Raw genomic sequence first — 18,437 nt, 5'->3', positions numbered from 1 at the left:
TTCAAGAGAACAAGCCACTCACTGATCCTGCTAACAAAGAGTAGGTTGGAGGAAAGAAGCAAGCAAGTTCATTAAGTGTTACAGATGGCATTCAGAAGCCTTCATGGACTTCTAGCTGAAAGAAGCAACAGCCATTTGTTTCAGAGTTAGAGAGAATTCATGGGCAAACAATCAACATACACATGGATAAATTAGTACACCCACTTCAACTGTACCACCCTCCAACCACATCCCCTTAACCCAATTGTTAAAATGACTTTGGATTTTCATTGCTCAATTTGATGTCCCAGATTTTTGACCTCAGGAGAAAAAATTTGATGACAAATAAGTAGATTTTTTTTCCTGGCAAAGATTATGGTTGCATGGATAGATTTAACTACGGTTCCATCATAGTCTTTGTTTTCACTGGAAACGATTTTTGAATGAGAGTAAGCAGTAAAGTTAAGTCCCAGAAGACAACATTTTCCAAAAGCAGCTGAAACTAAGTTAAAATGAGTAATCATAAAAGCCTGACAGTGTGTTCCTTCTGGAAAATTTGCAATTTTCAACACAATTTCCTTTATTATTAATTGTATTCTTGGTTATGTTCTGCATCAAAGTCTAAAAGAACTTGGACTTGATACACTTTAAATCCTGTGCCCATATACAAGCAGCATTTCTTAGGCTGGAAATAAACCCTGACATGGTAGTTTGAATTTCCTTGAGCAGTATGCCAAAGATTGCTGATGATCACCAAATATCTTGGCTCGGGGAACCTTTGACTAATGGAAATAGTAATCCAGAAAATTCTGAACCTTGTCATAAGAAATGCCATAGCTTTGCATGAGAAGTGACTCAATCACATCTTTTCCTGGCCTTATAATTTGTCAGGTTCCATGCTGTGTATACAGTCAGTCCCTCATTCATCAGTATCAAGTCAGGGATTGGTTCCAGGACCCCCACAAATACTAGAATCCGCAGATGCTCAAGTCCCTGATATAAACTGGTACAATATTTACATATACCCTATGCACATCCTCCCATATACTTTATGTATTTTTATAACATTTAAAAACTTTTTTTTACTTATTTATTTCATTTATTCTTTGCTGTGCTGGGTCTTCATTGCTCTGCATAGGCTTTCTCTAGTTGCATTGAGTGGGGGCTTCTCTTGTTGCAGAGCACAGGCTCTAGGACACACAGGCTGAGAAGTTGCAGCATGCAGATTCAGTAGCTGTGGCTCACGGGCTTAGTTAACCCAAGACATGTGGAATCTTCCCAGACCATGGATCAAACCTGTGTCTCCTGCGTTGGCAGGTGGATTCTTAACCCCTGGACCACCAGGGAAGTCCTTTCATATCATTTAAATCATCTCTAGATTACTTATTATACCTAATACAATATAAATGCTGTGTAAATCATTGCTGGTGCTCAGCTAATTCAAATTATGCTTGGGGGAACTTTATGGTATTTTTTAAAAATTCCAAATACTTTTGATCCACTCTTGGTTGAATTCCTGAATGTGCAACCCAAGACTACAAAGAGCTGACTGTACTGTTATCTCTGGGAATGTCTTCTTTCCCCATATTGGAAAGATTTTTATTTGTTTGTTTCTGTGGCTTTTTCTCCTATTTGTGACAGAGGGTGAAATGTGAACCAATAATTTTTTTAAAAAAATCACTGTATCTGGACAGATGATGTAGCAAAAAGATTTCATGATAGAACGGAACTTGCCTTCCATTGTCATTGTGAGCACACAGTTCACTGTGATCTCAGAATGCTGGTTCTGAACCTGAAAGAAAGAAGGACACCATATTAAAGAAAGAAGGACACCACATTTTTGAAACATTGTTCCACAAAACACATTTTGTGTCCTTCCCTGCAAATCTAAATTTTTGCAGGTCATCACTGAAGGATTTGACCAGGTTGCTCAACTGGAAATCTGATTTAGAAAGTAAAATGAGCTCTACAGAACATTTCTCCATTGAATGGGGACACCCAAAGGCCCTAGTTTCCAATCCCCTTTTGCTATATTCAGAAACTACATCCCTTCCCCCACCACAGCAGAGTACTTAACTATTTTTATTAATGTGAAAGACAGAGTCCCCTCGTATTTGGGAACTTGAACCTCTACAGTAACTCAGTTCCATCAGCTGGAGTCACTTAAATGTTTTAATCCTCTGAAATAAATTGCGGGTATATTTTCATCCTTAAAAAACGAACACCATATAGAAATAATATTTGTATAGCAGGCAGTTAGTGACTATCAAGTAATATGCATACATATTTCCCAACAGCCTAAAGCCTTTTTCAAAACTCTGCAGCTACATTTTTCTGGTAAAATATATTCAAATGGAATATCATAGGATTTTTTTTTTTTCCTTTTCCCCAGTGCAGTTCATGAAATGGCCAGGTGAATATACTACAAACACTTTGTGAGTAAGGGACAGATTTGGAATGCAAATCTGGGGATCTTTGTGCTGTTGTTGTTCAGTAACTAAGTTGTGTCTGACTCTTTGAAACCCCGTGGACTGTAGCCCGCCAGGCTCCTCTATCCTCACCTGTCTCCTGGAGTTTGCTCAAATTCATGTCCATTAAGTTAGTGATGCCACCCAACCATCTCATCCTCTGTTGCCCCCTTCCCCTGCCCTTGATCTTTCCCAGCATCATGGTCTTTTCCAAGAGTCGGCTCTGCACATAAGGTGGCCAAAGTATTGAAGTTTCAGCGTTAGTGCTTCAAATGAATATTCAGGGTTGATTTAGTTTAGGATTGACTGGTTTGATCTCCTTGCTATACAGGGACTCTCAAGAGTTTTCTCCAACACCACAATTTGAAAGCATCAATTCTTTGGCACTCAGCCTTCATTATGGACCAATTCTCACATCCGTACATGACTACTGGAAAAACCGTAGCTTTGACTATATGCACCTTTGTTGGCAAAGTGATGTCTCTGCTTTTTAAGACTGTCTACATTTGTCATAGCTTTCCTTCCAGGGAGGAAGCGTCTTTTGTTTTTATGGCTGCAGTTACCATCCACAGTGATTTTGGAGCCCAAGAAAATAAAATCTGTCACTGTGTCTACTTTTTCCCCTTTGCCTTGAAGTGATGGGACTGGATGCCATGATCAAGTTTTTTGACTATTGAGTTTCAAGCCGGCTTTTTCACTCTCCTTTTTCACCCTCATCAAGAGGGCTTTTTAGTTCCTCTTCACTTTCTGGCATAAGAGTAGTATCATCTGCATATCTGAGGTTATTGATATTTCTACCAGCAATCTTGATTCCAGCTTGTGATTCATCTAGCCCAGCATTTCACAGGATGTACTCTGCATAGAAGTTAAATAAGCAGGGTGACAATATACAGGCTTATTGTACTCCTTTTCCAATTCTGAACCAGTCCATTGTTCAATGTCTTGTTCTAACTGTTGCTTCTTGGCCCACATACAAGTTTCTCAGGAAACAGGTAAGGAGGTCTGGTATTCTCAGCTCTTTAAGAATTCTCCATAGTTTGTTGCGATCCACACAAAGGCTTTAGCATAGTCAAAGAAGCAGGAGTAGATGTTTTTCTGAAACTCCCTTACTTTCTCCATGATCCAACGAATGTTGGCAATTTGATCTCTGGTTCCTCTGCCTTTTATAAACCTAGCTGGTACATACAGAAGGTTCCTGGTTCATATACTGCTGATGCCTAGCTTGAAGGATTTTGAGCATAACCTTGCTAGCATGTGAAATGAGTGCAGTTGTATCATAGTTTAAACATTCTTTGGCATTGCTTTTCTTTGGGATTGGAATGAAAACTGACCTTTTCCAGTCCTGTGGCCACTGCTGACTTCCAAATTTGCTGACACGTTGAGTGCAACACTTTGAGAGTGTCATCTTTTAGCATTTGAAATACCTCAACTGGAATTCCATCACCTCCACTAGCTTTGCTGGTAGTAATGCTTCCTAAAGCCCACTTGACTTCACATTCCAGAATGTCTGGCTCTAGGTGAGTGACCACACCATCGTGGTTATCCCAGTCATTAAGACTTTTTTTGTATAGTTCTTCTGTGTATTCTTGTCACCTCTTCTTAATCTCTTCTGCTTCTGTTAAGTTCCTTACCATTTCTGTCCTTTATTGTGCTCATCCTTGCATGAAATGTTGCCTTGGTATCTCCAGTTTTATTGAAGATATCTCTGGTCTTTTCTAGTCTATTGTTTTGCTCTTTCTTTTCACTGTTCACTTAAGAAGGCCTTCTTATCTCTCCTTGCTATTCTCTGGAACTCTGCATTCAGTTGGGTGACTGCTCTCCCTTTCTTCCTTGCCTTTAATTGTCTTTTGTTTCCTTAGCTATCTGTAAAGCTTCCTGAATCACTTTGCCTTCTTACATTTGTTTTTCTTGGGTATGGTTTTGGTCACCATCTCCTGTACAATGTTATGAACCTCCATCCATAGTTCTTCAGGCACTCTGTCTATCAGATCTAATTCTTTTGAATCTGTTTGTCACTTACACTGTATAATCATAAGGGGTTTGATTTAGGTCATACCTGGATGGCCTAGTGGTTTTCCTTACTTTCTTCAATTTAAGTCTGAATTTTGTAATAAGATGCTTATGATCTGAGCCACAGTCAGCTCCAGGTCTTGTTTTTGCTGACTGTATAGAACTTCTCCATCTTCAGCTGCAAAGTACATAATCTGATTTTGGTATTGACCATCTGGTTATGTTCATGTGTAGAGCCATCTCTTATATTGTTGGAAAAAAGTGTTTGCTATGACCAGCGTGTTCTCTTGCTAAAACTCTGTTAGCTTTTGCCTGCTTCATTTTGTACTCCAAAGCCAAAGTTGGCAGTTATTCTGGGTATCTCTTGACTTCCTACTTTTGCATTCCGTTCCCCTATGATGAAAAGGACATCTTTTTTTTTTTTTGTATTATTTCTAGAAGGTCTTGTAGGTCTTCACAGAACCAGTCAACTTCAGCTTCTTTGGCATCAGTGGTTGGGATATAGACTTGGATTACTGTGATATTGAATGGTTTGCCTTGGAAACGAACTGAGATCATTCCTTTGATTTTTTAGATTGCCCCCAAGTACTGCATTTCGGTCTAAAACCAAACAAAGCAGCAGGTAATAAACCTGGCGATGGCTTACCCTATGATGTCTGATGAGACTCCAAAATACTAAATAAGCAGAGAGTATGAAACCCCAGAATATGTTCTTCATGCCCAAAAGTGGACTCTGTATTCTGGGGTTTCATACTCTCTGCTTATTCACTATTTTGGAGTCTCATCAGACACCATGGGGTGATCCATTGCCAAGTGTATTACCTGCAGCTTTGTTTGTCTTTAGTTTATATCCTTTGAACTGAACAGTTCAGAATGTCAGCATGAGAACTGACCCAGAGATTGCTTTTTTTTAAAAAATTATTTTGGTTTCAAGTCTTGCTAAAGAGTATAAAAACATTCCATTCACATTTTATGTTTTTACTAGCCAGATCATGCTCAGTAGACATCCGAATGGCAAAATATAGTAGAAATCAATTTCCTTTTGTTTCCATTCTCTTGGGCATAAACAAGTCCCCTCTCTAAAGTCAACTGGCAAAGTAGCTTTAAGCCATTATAATAATTCTTTTAAACATGTGTGTGTGTATATTTTTTAAGTTATTTGGTGTTTTCAAGCATGAAAATAAATCTGGAAAATGTTTTCACAGAGTTTTAGGTTAGCGTAAGAATGTTACAAGATTTGTAAGTTTCACAGATTCCCTATCAGAATATTTAAACTCTTTTCAATGTTTTGGAACAATGAGGAGTAGATGGAGCATTCCTTCTTGATTAGAGAAAAGTCTCTTACTATCTCTTTCTTTTTTCTAATTGCAAGATGTTCAGTTTTCCTTTCAAAAGTGCAAAAACCTTAGGGGTTTCCTCACCAATACTAAGAGGAGTCTGAGTCTATTTCTCAAGGAAGCAGGCCCTTTTGTCTAGCTCTGTGCCATTTTCAGACAGGAGTTAATTGGCAAATTTATTTTTCTCATCCCCTCAGGTACCACCAAGTCTGAAGATCGTGCTGCTTTGCTAAAGAAATTCAATGAACCTGGGTCCCAGTATTTCATTTTCTTGCTGAGCACAAGAGCTGGAGGCCTGGGCTTGAATCTCCAGGCCGCTGATACTGTGGTCATCTTCGACAGCGACTGGAATCCTCATCAGGTGTGCATCTCTCTGCCTTTGGTGCCCTAGCCTCCTTTCTGGAGAAGACTGCGGAGGCTAGCGGTTCCCTCATATGCATTTATGGGGCAGAACACATTCCTAAACAAGTGGACCATGTCTCCAAAGGGAAAACAGTCCAACACATTCTTATGTCTACTTTCTTATATCCCTTGAAACATAGATATTGAGATGTCTTACATATGCCTTTGGTGTGCCCTTGAAGAGTTCAAGTTTGCAGGACAAAAACTCAAGTTTCCCCTTCATTTTAAGCCCCTCCATCCCCCATCTCCTGGGATTGCCACTGAGCAAAGTATCTTTGAAAGTGTTAGTTGCTCAGTTGTGTCCAACTCTTTGCGGACACATGGACTGTAACCCACCAGGCTCCTCTGTCCTTGGAATTCTCCATGCAAGAATACTCGAGTGGGTAGCCATTCCCTTCTCCAGGGAGTCTTCCTGACCCAGGGCTTGAACCTGGGTCTGCAATGGCAGGTGGATTTTTTTACCATCTGAGCCACCTGGTAAAAATGAGTCCTAGAAAGCTGTAAATAATGTCCCCCAAGGTCAAACAATTTGTATATTAGGTTTTTATTCTGTGTGTTTTATTTAAAATCGTCGTCAAAAAAATTATATTCTGTACACCTAAAATGTTTTAAATCAACTATACTTCAATTTTTTTAAATGCATAGAAATATTCTATGAGCAACTACTAAAAAAAAAAATAGAATAGGTCCCTTGTGGCAGTTTCATCTGGGAGGTAGGTAGTATACCTGCCTATAAGATACTCAGTAGAGCAATATTCAGGCTTCCCGGGTGGTGCTAGTGGTAAAGAACCTGCCTGTCAGTGCAGGACACGTAAGACACGCAGGTTCGATCCCTGGGTCAGGAAAATTCCCTGAAGGAGGGCATGGTCACCTACTCAAGTATTCTTGCCTGGAAAATCCCATAGACAGAGGAGCCTGGTGGGCTACAGTCCATAGAGTTGCAAAGAGTTGGAAATGAATGAAACGACTTAGCACACATGCAGAGTGATATTTTTGAGGATTAGATTCATATTGGAACAAATATGGATTCACAGTAGTAAAGAGAACTGCAGCTCTCACATAGGAAGGTGAATTCTACATCAGCTTAACCTGGACTCCTTCCTGTACAGGTCTCATGGACTATAAATACGCAGAATCATACCATCTCATAGGTTGTTGTGAAGATTGGATGGAAAAGGCTTACAGAAGTTGTTTTTGTCAGGAAGTGGAGTTCAGATGCATTAGAATTATGAGGGAGCTTTTTAAAAACAGCCATGCCTGCTTGTCATTCCCTGCACCTCACCCTTAATTTTGTAGGGTCTTCCCACTTGTCTAGACTTCCCTATACACAAGCTTCCGGGAGATTCAGACACAGACTTCCTCATACATCTGGGGATCCCTGACTTCAAGAATAAAGCAGTGATTCCAAACCTTTGGGTGGCCACCAGCCTTGACCACTGCATGTGCCCACCAGCCATTCTTTCTCAGTGATGACATTGAAGTCGAGTTCCTTTTGAAATTTTCTCACCCTGAAAAGGGTTACAGATGACCAGCATATAGTGTATCAGTCTTCGGGAGATAGTCTTATATGCCTTGTATATTTTTATACCCCATATTTCTTTCCAAATCACAGGGAGAATTCATATTCCCAGGAGAAACCCACAGTTTTCCTCTTGTCATGGTAAATGTTCCACAAACGTTTTTGGAAGGGCTGTTATGCCACAGGCACTGAGCTAGGCTAAGTATCTAGGGAAGGATGTGTGATTCCCCTCCTCCCAGGACGCTTAGTCTGCCTGGCTGTTTACATCACCCTTGTTGCTGCTGCCTAAATCTTCAGTGAGATACAGTAATCTGGGTGTAGGTGAATGGAGAGTTCACTAGATTTTATCTTCCAGGATAAACACTTCTGTGGCATCTCAGCTGTTCACTCTCATTGGCACAGTGTTTATGCTAAGAATCCAAGGAAATCTAGTTTCCAGAAATGCTAGTATACCATGAGAAAGGATGCTGGGACATCCATGCATTTCTGTCTCTATCTCTCTGTCACACACACACACACACACACACGTTTATGAACAGTAGCTAAAATGGAACCCCAGAATCAAAGTAAGTTACATGCATACCCAACAGTTCACAATGCATGTGAATTGAAACTTGGGCAACAAAACACAGACCCCCACATTTCCTCTGGTCTAATTTATCCCAAATTCCTCGCACTGGGCCATATATTTCTGCAGATATTTATGTATCTGCCATAGGTAGATTCACTTCCACCTGATTTGGTTAACTAGAATGACTAGATTTTTTTTCTTTCATGCCTGTCATTTAAACATGGCCATTAGTTTGGGCAGACTTTTATTTTTTTAATTTTCAGAAATCAGTGATCTTAGAGTGATACAGATGAACACTAATTTTTCATTTAAAATGTAGGAGAACTAACTTTTACTAAACAACAACTCTCCCAGATACTATAAGGCACTTTGCATACCTCATTTCAGGTAATCCTCGGAGTATTTTATATGTAAAGAAACCCAGGAAGCACAGCCAGGATTCACACCCATGTCTGTTTAAGTTAGGGTTTAAATCCTGGCTTTGGGTTCTTTCAACCCTGTACACTTGCATAAATGTTACCTCCCCCTCCACATAAAAGTTGTAGAGTTCTTTTTCCATCTTGGCTTCAGCATGTATTGAAGAAACACTTTTTTCCTGTAATTATTCTTTATTGCATTGAATCAAAATTAAGGCACATTGGTGAAAGGGGGTTTATTTGACATAGGTTGACAGGTTGAAGATTCTGGCCTTAAAATTGCTAATTGGAGGCCATTGCTAAAGTCAAAGATAGAACATGAATGTGGAATTATCACTAAAACCTTTTGGAGTCACCAGGACTCTCATTTCCAAACTTCTAAGAGAAACACGGGTATTTACTTTATTTTATTTACTTTAACCCGTGGAGCAGGAGCTGTGTTGTTATTACAGAGAAGTCAACAGCACAGTTACTTTGGAGGTCCTTTTCTCAGGCTGTGTTCTTGTCTTCAGATATCATCACACCTAAATCAGTGTGACGGGGTTCCAGATCTCTAAGACCGCAGAAATGGTAAATAATCCATTCAGTGATTGTAATACTTATCTCTTTGTCATAATATTGATATTTCCCCCAATTTTTGGCATAGAAGCCCATAGGCTTACCTTGCATAAACTTCTTCAGCCTAGAAATAGTCATTTTTGCTATTTTCCAAACAGATCATGGTAAACATACCAAAAAACACCACCACCACCACCAACAACAACAGAAACCTAATGGCAACAAGCTCCCAAGGGTTCAAGAACTTGTTCCCCTGTTTGTAGATGGTCCATGCTCTCCACTTCCTCACCTGTCATAATCTGCTGCAAGCTGGACCTTAGTATTTTATGTTTTATCAGCATCTTCTAGGACAGGCTCAAACTATAACCAGGGGTAAGTCTGGCCAACCACCTGAGTCTGGACCACAATACAAGCAAAGAATGAGTCTCACATTTTTACATATAAAATGTGCAATTGAAAGAAAAATGAATATCAGCCTTCAGTAGGAACAGTTGCTCAATGTTTGTTCTTGACCCAGGGAGCCTGGAATATTTACCACTGGGCCCATTTTGGGTTCTGGGAAATAATCGAGGCGGATGGCACAGAACTTCCCAACTCGGCTGCTGCTCAGCCATTCTGGTGAAGATGTGTGGAGAGAGAGGACCGAACTCAGGGCTTGAAAAGGAAGTGTAGGGTTTCCTCCCTAGTGACTCTATACCTTCAGCTTTTAATGATCTACCTCACTTTCTCCTCTTTGGAAAATAATCTAATTTGGATGAGTCCCAGCTGTCTTCATAGTTTAGCTCTCCCATTCAGATATCTTCTGAGAAAAAAACTTCTGCCCAATTAGTCATTTAATTATAAAGGGCCAGCAAAGTCAGGTCTCCTGGGCAGACTTCAGCTTGTTGTGTCTTAGTGCTGCACGAGTGACCAGGAAACTCATCTTGCTAAGATAATGGCCTTATAGCTATGGAGTATCAGCTCTGTGCAAAAAAATTTTTCAAGATGTCAGGGATGCAGGATATGGGACAGACCTTTGCCCTAAAAATGTACATGGGTTTAATGGAGGACACATGGAAACAACTAATTAACATTGGCCCAGAAGCCATTACCTGGACCGAAATAAAAGTGACATGCCAACAAGTTTTTATGTGGCCTTAAAATTAGGTAACTCTGCCTCATAGCTTTATGAAGGTTTTTATTTAAAGATTTCATTAAAACCTTATTTTTTTATTACATGAATAATATAGTCAAAGCAGAAAAAAAAATGCCAAACCACATGAAAATAAAATGAAGAAAATGTAACAACACCTATAATCTTGCTGCTGCTGCTGCTGCTAAGTCGCTTCAGTTGTGTCCGACTCTGTGTGACCCCAGAGACGGCAGCCCACCAGGCTCCCCTGTCCCTGGGATTCTCCAGGCAAGAACACTGGAGTGGGTTGCCATTTCTTTCTCCAATGCATGTAAATATTATTGGCTTCTTAGTATTTGTCCTTTCTCCCTTTTCTTGGTATAGATAAATATATGCACATAAAGCATAACGTACATACTCATATATAACTTGCAGTTTTCACATATTATAGCTTTGTGTCATTAAGTTTTCTGCAGTATAATTTTAATGTACTATCTTGGCACATATGGTAGAAGACTAATTTATTTCACCAATCTGTTACTGTTGAATGTTTACTTAATTCTGCTTTTTTTAAAAAAATTATAAATAATATATAATGCTGAAAGGTGCATCCTTATTGTAAATCTTTGTGCATATGCATGATTATTCCCTTAGGATGCATTTTCAGAAGTGGAATTTCTATCCCCCAAATGTTGACTTGTTTACCACTCGACTAGCTTTCCCTTTCATTCCCCCAAACTAAAGGTTGAGTCTTTGATTATTTGAATTAGATCCCAGAAAATTTGCTACATGGACAATCATTTTATGAACAATGTGTGATATATGTATAATGTATGTGTGTATAATTCAGCAGTATCTTAATAATCATCTTTAACACCTTCCTTTAACCCTGCAACTAGCTTCCCTGGTGGCTCAGATGGTAAAGAATCTGCCTGCAATGAGGGAAACCTGGGTTTGATTCCTGGGTCAGGAAGATCCCCCAGAGAAGGGAATGGCAACCCATACCAGTGTTCTTGTCAGAATTCCATGGACAGAGGAGCCTAGCAGGCCACACAGTCCATGGGGTTGCAAAGAGTCAGACAGGGCTGAGCCACAAACACTTTCACTTTCACTTTAACCCTGCAACTTAGGGTTGAAAATGAAAGTGAAGTCACTCAGTAGTGTCTGACTCTGCGACCCCATGTAGGCTATCAGGGTCCTCTGTCCATGGGATTCTCCAGGCAAGAATACTGGAATGGGTTGCCATTTCCTTCTCCAGGGGATCTTCCCAACCCAGGGATCGAACCCAGGTCTCCCGCATTGCGGGCAGACGCTTTACCATCTGAGCCACAAGGGAAGACCTCCGAAACTTAGGGTTAGTTGTAGTTAATATCCAAGTCATACTTGTGACATCAAATTTATTTTTATTTTTATTTTTTAGTTAGGGGCAAATTTGGTGAACCTAGGGACACATTAAAAACAAACAACAAGAAAAAAAAAAAAAAACCATCTTGAGACCTGGATTTCAAAACCTGATGTATTTCAGTTGGCTTGGTTAATTTGAACTCAGGTTCCCTCAGGTAGCAATGACCTTGAATTTTTCGAAGGAAGGTAGCTTGTATATTTTATAAATGTAAGCAGAATCTTGCATTAGTAAAGGTGGATTAAGTAACGCCTCCCTGGTTTCCTCTCTGGTGGGCAACGTGGCCACTAACCCAAATGCATTGGCCCTCAATCATGTGATTCTCTCCAACAGGACTTGCAGGCGCAGGACCGCGCTCACCGCATTGGCCAGCAAAACGAGGTCCGTGTGCTGAGACTCTGCACCGTCAACAGCGTGGAAGAGAAGATCCTCGCCGCCGCCAAGTACAAGCTGAATGTGGATCAGAAGGTGATCCAGGCGGGCATGTTTGATCAGAAGTCTTCCAGCCATGAGCGGAGGGCCTTCCTGCAGGCCATACTGGAGCACGAAGAGGAAAATGAGGTACGACAGAAAGCCGAGTCTAGGAAGTCAGCGACCTTGAGCCTCGCGAGGGTTAAGAAGGACCTCTTTGTTCTTTAAAGCATTTCCTGGGCTGGTGTTAATTAAATGAATAAATTAGCTGCTATCTTACCCCTATAAAAATTTCACAGAAAGCCTGTGAAACTGATCCAGACAAGTGTCTTAAAAGCAGCTGCTAGAGGGACCTGAAGGCTTGGCTAGCGGGTGCTTCCCTGGTTTCCGCCAGAGAGATGCTACCTGCACGCTCGATTGTACTATGAGTGCTGCCCTCTGTAGGGCGGATGCAGAACTCCAGAAAGGCCTCTTGAAAGAAGCTGCTAGATGAGACTAGACAAAACCGAAGGGCTCCTCCTTGCTTTTTCTCTCTCCATCCTTCAGAGCCCTTTTTCTCTCTTGCTTTTTGATCAGGGATCACAGAACTTCAATATGTTTGTAGGAGAAGCCCTTGCAGCTGTCTTTAGCTCTTTGAGTCATACTTTTATTGGAAAAAGAATGACCTTAACCTCCACTCCAAATTCTCCTGTTAAGAGCTGACCAAAGTCTGAGAAAATTACTGACAAAAAGAAATCTCTTTATTTGCCAACATTGTTCCAAGAATGCACCGATTTTGTTTCTCTCGGGGAATCTTTGGGTAGCTGTGTTTTTTTAGATTGCTAGTCTTAGTCATTTGTTACTACATTTTCATTCCCAAATGGGTTTGAAAGAGTTAGGAGATATAGTACATAATCTATAAGACTATACAAAATACCAGCATCAGTCCTTATCATAAGATTAACTTGGGATGGACAGATTTGGTTTGGTGTGCCATGTTTATAAATGGAAAAATGGGTTGGTCTCACATATTCATGTGGAATACTATTTTCATTGTGTATATTACACAGTTATATACACTGTATATACACAGTATATACAGTTAACCTTGAAACAACACAGTTTGAACTGTGTGGGTCCACTTACATGCAGATGTTTTCCATACTAAATAATACAGCACTACATGCGTCTGTAGTTGGTTGAATCTGGGGATGCAGAGGAATCAAAGGGCCCCCTATAATATATGCATGGACTAGTCACAGTTGTTCAAGGTCAACTATAGTTTGATTTTGCCTTAAGTAGAATGTTTTTTAAATCTTCTATAAATTATAAGCCAGATTCTTTCAAAAATCTCATTTACTTTTTTTTCTGAAATAAGTTGAAATGTGAAGTAGTTCTTGATATTTAAAAGAATCCTGAAATGAATCTTTTTGCAAATTGAAGAGCACTTTTCTGTTATGCCTCTTCACTTGTCAGCCTTATATATTTGATTAGTTATCTGTTAGATTTCACTAAAATGATGAAAATGCATATGTACGTACATTCACTCATATTTTTAAAATTTTGATCTTAAGTAATTTGCTACATTTGATTCTAGGAATTGAATGTTTGATACAGATTTGATTCTCAAAATTGAATATTTGATACAGATTTAGAATCAGGTTGTCAGGTGATTTATTTTTTATTTTTTACACAGTTGGAAATTTAAAAAAATAAAATAATAAGCAGAGTTGATATTCAGCTAGGCGTCTCCATGACATTTTTGCTTGTTTTGTTTTATGTAGGCCTTGTGGAAATAACCCTGACCTGTGTTAGCTGGAATCTAGTGTTGCCTGTACCTTTGCAACCTTCTGAGACCTCAGGGAGATGTTGACCTCTCCTAGTCCTCAGGGACCTTGCAGGATATTTGGTCTTGTCCAAAACATCCGTTAAGACATTTGATCTATAAGATATTTGGTCCACACCAAAAGCTCTTTGATATTTGTCCAGAACCACTTGGCAGGGACCAAATATTCTCATGGATGTTGTGGACAGGACCAAAGGTCTGCTCACTCTGAGGGCCACCAGGTGGGGCCTTCAGTGGAATCTGATGCCAGTTGCTTCTAACCGAGCAGACTTGCTGGGGCTCCACACCCCTTCCAGGCTGTCTGTGTGTTGGACAAATGTTACCATTTTCTGGATAGCACGTGTCCTGATGTGAAGATGTTTGTGGGCCCTGATCGCCTGCAGTCAGGGTCCCTGATCCTGAGTATCTGCAGCAGCTATCACTGTGGTTGATGGATCATGGAGCACTAGGCCATAAGGAAACCAAGCAGATGTATTGCCCACTTGCCAGCCAGTTTGTGCTCTGTGAAAGCCAGGCTTCTTGCCAGTTTACAAGAGCATCTTTTCATCTTGGGCTTGGGAGAAGTCCAACCTGACACTATTTGGCTATGAGGGGATAACATGATCTTAGGAATAGGGTGGACAAAGCCAGACATCTTTTCACCAGAGGATATACTAACCAAATTCTTTGTATCTTGCAGTCACAGCCCACTCCAACTAGTCTATTTCTTTGTCAGATGAAATATAATAATGTATTCAGACAAATTGCCTTCCATCAAGAGATGAACTAGCATAGGTTTTTCACAAGTAATTTTATCTTGAGTCATCAGTTTTTACGTTACTGACTTGCATTCATTTCTGACACAGTGCACCAGGCATTGTCTTGGGACAGAGGCATCTCCTTTAAGCTGCTAGGACACTCATACTCTTTCTGGAACAAGTTGCCTCATTTTGAATGTATCAATATGACTTGGGAAACGGGATGTTTGAAGTTCTGGGTTTCCCTTTCTTCCCTCTGCTAATACACTGAAATTCCCCATTTGATTTTTAACAAGCTGACTCAGCATATGATAAAAAGCATTTTGGACTATAAGCTTTGTAGTATCTACCCAACCTCTGGAATCTTTTAAGTGTGAAAATTATAGAATAACATTTCTAAAAAAATTTAGAACTGTTGGTTTCTGAGGAATTTTCAGATATGTAATGTGCCTTGGTCTAACATATTATAAAATGAAAATGTGAGGCCTTGGGTAATTGCTTTCTCTACCGCATTTAAATTATTTTCATTAAGAAGAGTTTTGGGGGGGTTTGTTATTGATACCTTTTGAGTAGTCACAGCCACAGCTGTGACAGTAGCATTATAGCGCCCACTGAAATACATTGATTAAACATATTTTAAAGGCTATGTATTTGACACATATATTGATGTGATTTTTGTGGTCTTGCTTTGTGTCTTATCACTATGTTTCACATACTCGTGTTCTTCATAAAGCTTTGAAGATAAGCATTTATATCGTGCATAAGGTTAATGGAATTAAAAGAATTAATGCTAGACCCATTCTCATGGGGATTTCCTTATTTAAATCCTACATCTACTCTGTGGAGTAAATGTCATGCCCATTTTACAGATGAGGTCGTTGAGGCAGGGAGACAGTAAGTAACCTGTTTTAAAAGTAAGGAAATCAAGGGACTTCCCTGGTGGGCCAGTGGTTAAAACTCCGTACTCCAAATGCAGGGAGCATGGGTTTGATCCCTGGTCAGGGAATTAAGATCCTGCATCCTGCGCTGTATGGCCAAAAAAAAAAAAAATTAAGGGAATCAAGGTACACCCCCTCCCACCCTCAGAAGAACTGGTGTTTCTTCGAGTGTACTGTTTCCTGCCTAAACAGTTTTTGCTCTGGAAAGATGCTTTGAATTGCTTGCAAAATACTTATGGCAAGTGACCCTTCTGTTTTCTTTCTGGCTTGAAATGGGGTCCCATTGGTCTGGAGAATCGCCTCTGGAGATTCACCGTAGTCACTGGTTCCTCACCCCAGTTGTCCAACCTCTGTCCTGGAAACCTGCTAACTCATTCTCTTCTGTTCTGTTCTGTTCTTAATCCCAGGAAGAAGATGAAGTGCCCGACGACGAGACTCTGAACCAAATGATTGCTCGACGAGAGGAGGAATTTGATCTTTTTATGGTAATGTTACAGAAAAGCATGGAAACAAATGCCTCATTCCCTCCCCGCCGCCTTCTGTTAAATGCACGATGTCTGGGGCCTGTGTGCCCTGGCCAAATTTCATTTGTAAAGCCTGAGCCTTTTCCTTCAGTTCAGAGGCTGCAAACTAGCTGGATTTAGCCTGCAGACATATTTTGTTTGGCCCATGCCGTGTTTTTTAAAAATTTGAAGTCTGTTGCCAACACAAAAAAGAATCCTGATTTCTGGCTTCTCTTGAAAATGAGCATGGGCCGTAATACCAGGCCCACCTCTGATGGAAGCATTTGGCTAGGGCTGAGTAGCAGCTGAACCCTCAGGACAGGCAGTGTGGTCCCCAGCTTACCACAGACACAGCCCCGCTTCCAGCTCATTTCTAATGCTGGGAGGCATCCTTCAGGGAACCTGCCCTGCTCCTCCAGGCAGAGTTCACAGCTATTCCTTAGCTGTCTCCTTAGGGCTCCAAACAAATATGTTCCCTGGAGGGGGCAGGGGGACAGTAGGAGGACAGGAACTGAGACGACCTCCTCTCTTTTTTTCCTGTTGAAGAGAGCCTCCCTAAGCAACCTTCTAGGTAAGATTCAAAGTGTGCGTGCTAAATTGGTTCAGTCGTATCCGACTCTTTGCGACCCTATGGACCTTAGCCCACCAGGCTCCTCTGTCCATGGATTCTCCAGGCAAGAATACTGGAGTGGGTTGCCGTGCCCTCCTCCAGGGGATCTGCCTGACCCCAGGATCAAACCCTTGTCTCTCATCTCTTGCATTGGCAGGCAGGTTCTGGGAAGCAGCCTTCTAGGTCTGCATCAAGGTATAGCCTTCCCTTAAAGATCTAAATTGGTTGCCTTTCACTGGTATAACGCAGATGCAAAGAACCTTGACATTTGAAAATTTAATATCCATGATGTTTCAACATTGACTTTCCAGGATACATAATCATCTGTAATCTTGCCAAAACCTGAATTTGATGTATGTCTCTGGCCTGCCACAAGGTCAGTAGGGAAGGAAGCAAGTCTCTTGGCTAGTGAGTGAGGCCCTCAGACGTCATATTTGATTGTATTCTTAAGGCATTAACTATAGCTATCTTATTTACCTCTGTATCCCCAGCGCTCAGACCAGTTATTGGTACATAATAGATGCTTAATAAATATTTGCAAATTTTCAAGCCTCATGAGGATATCAGCATAGGTCAGGACCTAAAAAGGCTCCGCTCAATGTGTTTAATCTTTTGATCTTCCTAACATTTAGCCTGTCTGTGGAGTGAGTGTATAAATGCTGGGGAACCCCCAATCAAAGCTTCCATATTTGAAGCCCCCAGGTCTCAGACAGATGATTTGCATGAGGGAAGCAAGTGGAACAGGGGTGAGTGGATGGTGGTGAAGGGTGAACAAAGGGAGTTGCTTTGTCTCAGGGAGACAGAGCTGAAAGTCCCATGTAGTCAGAAATTCCAGCTTTTCAAGAGAAACTAAAAAGTGAGGTTTTTGTATTCACTCTCTGGATTGCAAGATGTTTGCAACTAAATTAGATTTTTTTATTATAATTTAACACTTCAAGCCAAGTAAAATATGACCCTGGGCCAAATATGACCCACAGGGTTTGCAATTTCCACCTCTTCAGCCTAGACAGTCTGAGAAGGGAGTCCCAGCTGTGTGAAAGCTTACGTTATTTTTGTGACTTTTGTCTTGGGAACAATGATTGTGGTCACACACCATGATTCAAGATAAAGGACAGTTAATTCATTCTCAGGAAACTTTTAGGTAGCCACAGGACTAGCTCCTACCCTGGGATGCTCACTCTCTCCCTGCCCTATAAAATGAACGATCCTACCCATAGTAAGGCCATTTTGAAGAAAAATGACAGAAAGAAGACTTTACCAGCATGGTCAACACAGGGTGTTCATAAAACCTAAATTTCTTAACTCAGACTTCCGATCACCACCTTTGTAGATTATTCTCTGTTTGGGGAGATTAGAGATACACTTAGGAAATAGACTAATCTTTTCTCTCCTTGAGGAGCTTATTAAAATGTAGATGACTGGGGAACACCGAGGCAAGAGGCCTTCAGCTTCCTTGGCTGATCACTTATTGGCAATAATTCAGCACCGCTATAGCCTCAGACACTCTTGAGGCCCTTGGAAAGGATAAGCTATCTGCCATTATTCAAATCAGATTCGGCTCAGAGATGGAGGTTTCCATCAGCAGCCGGGAGATAAGGGAAAAGGAGTACTTCTCTTTTCTGCCTTTCTGGCTGAGTATT

At 40.7% G+C, this 18,437-nt stretch overlaps 1 protein-coding gene across 9 annotated transcripts in view; it reads left to right on the top strand.

Annotated features, from left to right (window-relative positions):
* Positions 1 to 18,437, top strand: part of SMARCA2 (SWI/SNF related, matrix associated, actin dependent regulator of chromatin, subfamily a, member 2) — a 180,861-nt gene that overhangs the window by 94,114 nt on the left and 68,310 nt on the right. For all 9 annotated transcript variants that reach the window (XM_055578207.1, XM_055578211.1, XM_055578206.1 and 6 more), the window contains exons 24-26: positions 5,992 to 6,155; positions 12,107 to 12,334; positions 16,092 to 16,169. In XM_055578207.1, coding sequence (XP_055434182.1) covers positions 5,992 to 6,155; positions 12,107 to 12,334; positions 16,092 to 16,169 — 470 coding nt within the window. The remainder of the gene's footprint in view (positions 1 to 5,991; positions 6,156 to 12,106; positions 12,335 to 16,091; positions 16,170 to 18,437) is intronic.

Source organism: Bubalus kerabau, chromosome 4 (genome assembly GCF_029407905.1).
Source record: "Bubalus kerabau isolate K-KA32 ecotype Philippines breed swamp buffalo chromosome 4, PCC_UOA_SB_1v2, whole genome shotgun sequence".
NCBI classification, from domain to species: Eukaryota; Metazoa; Chordata; class Mammalia; order Artiodactyla; family Bovidae; genus Bubalus; species Bubalus kerabau.
Note: the sequence above shows the minus strand (reverse complement) of the source record. Positions and strands in the feature narration are given on the sequence as shown.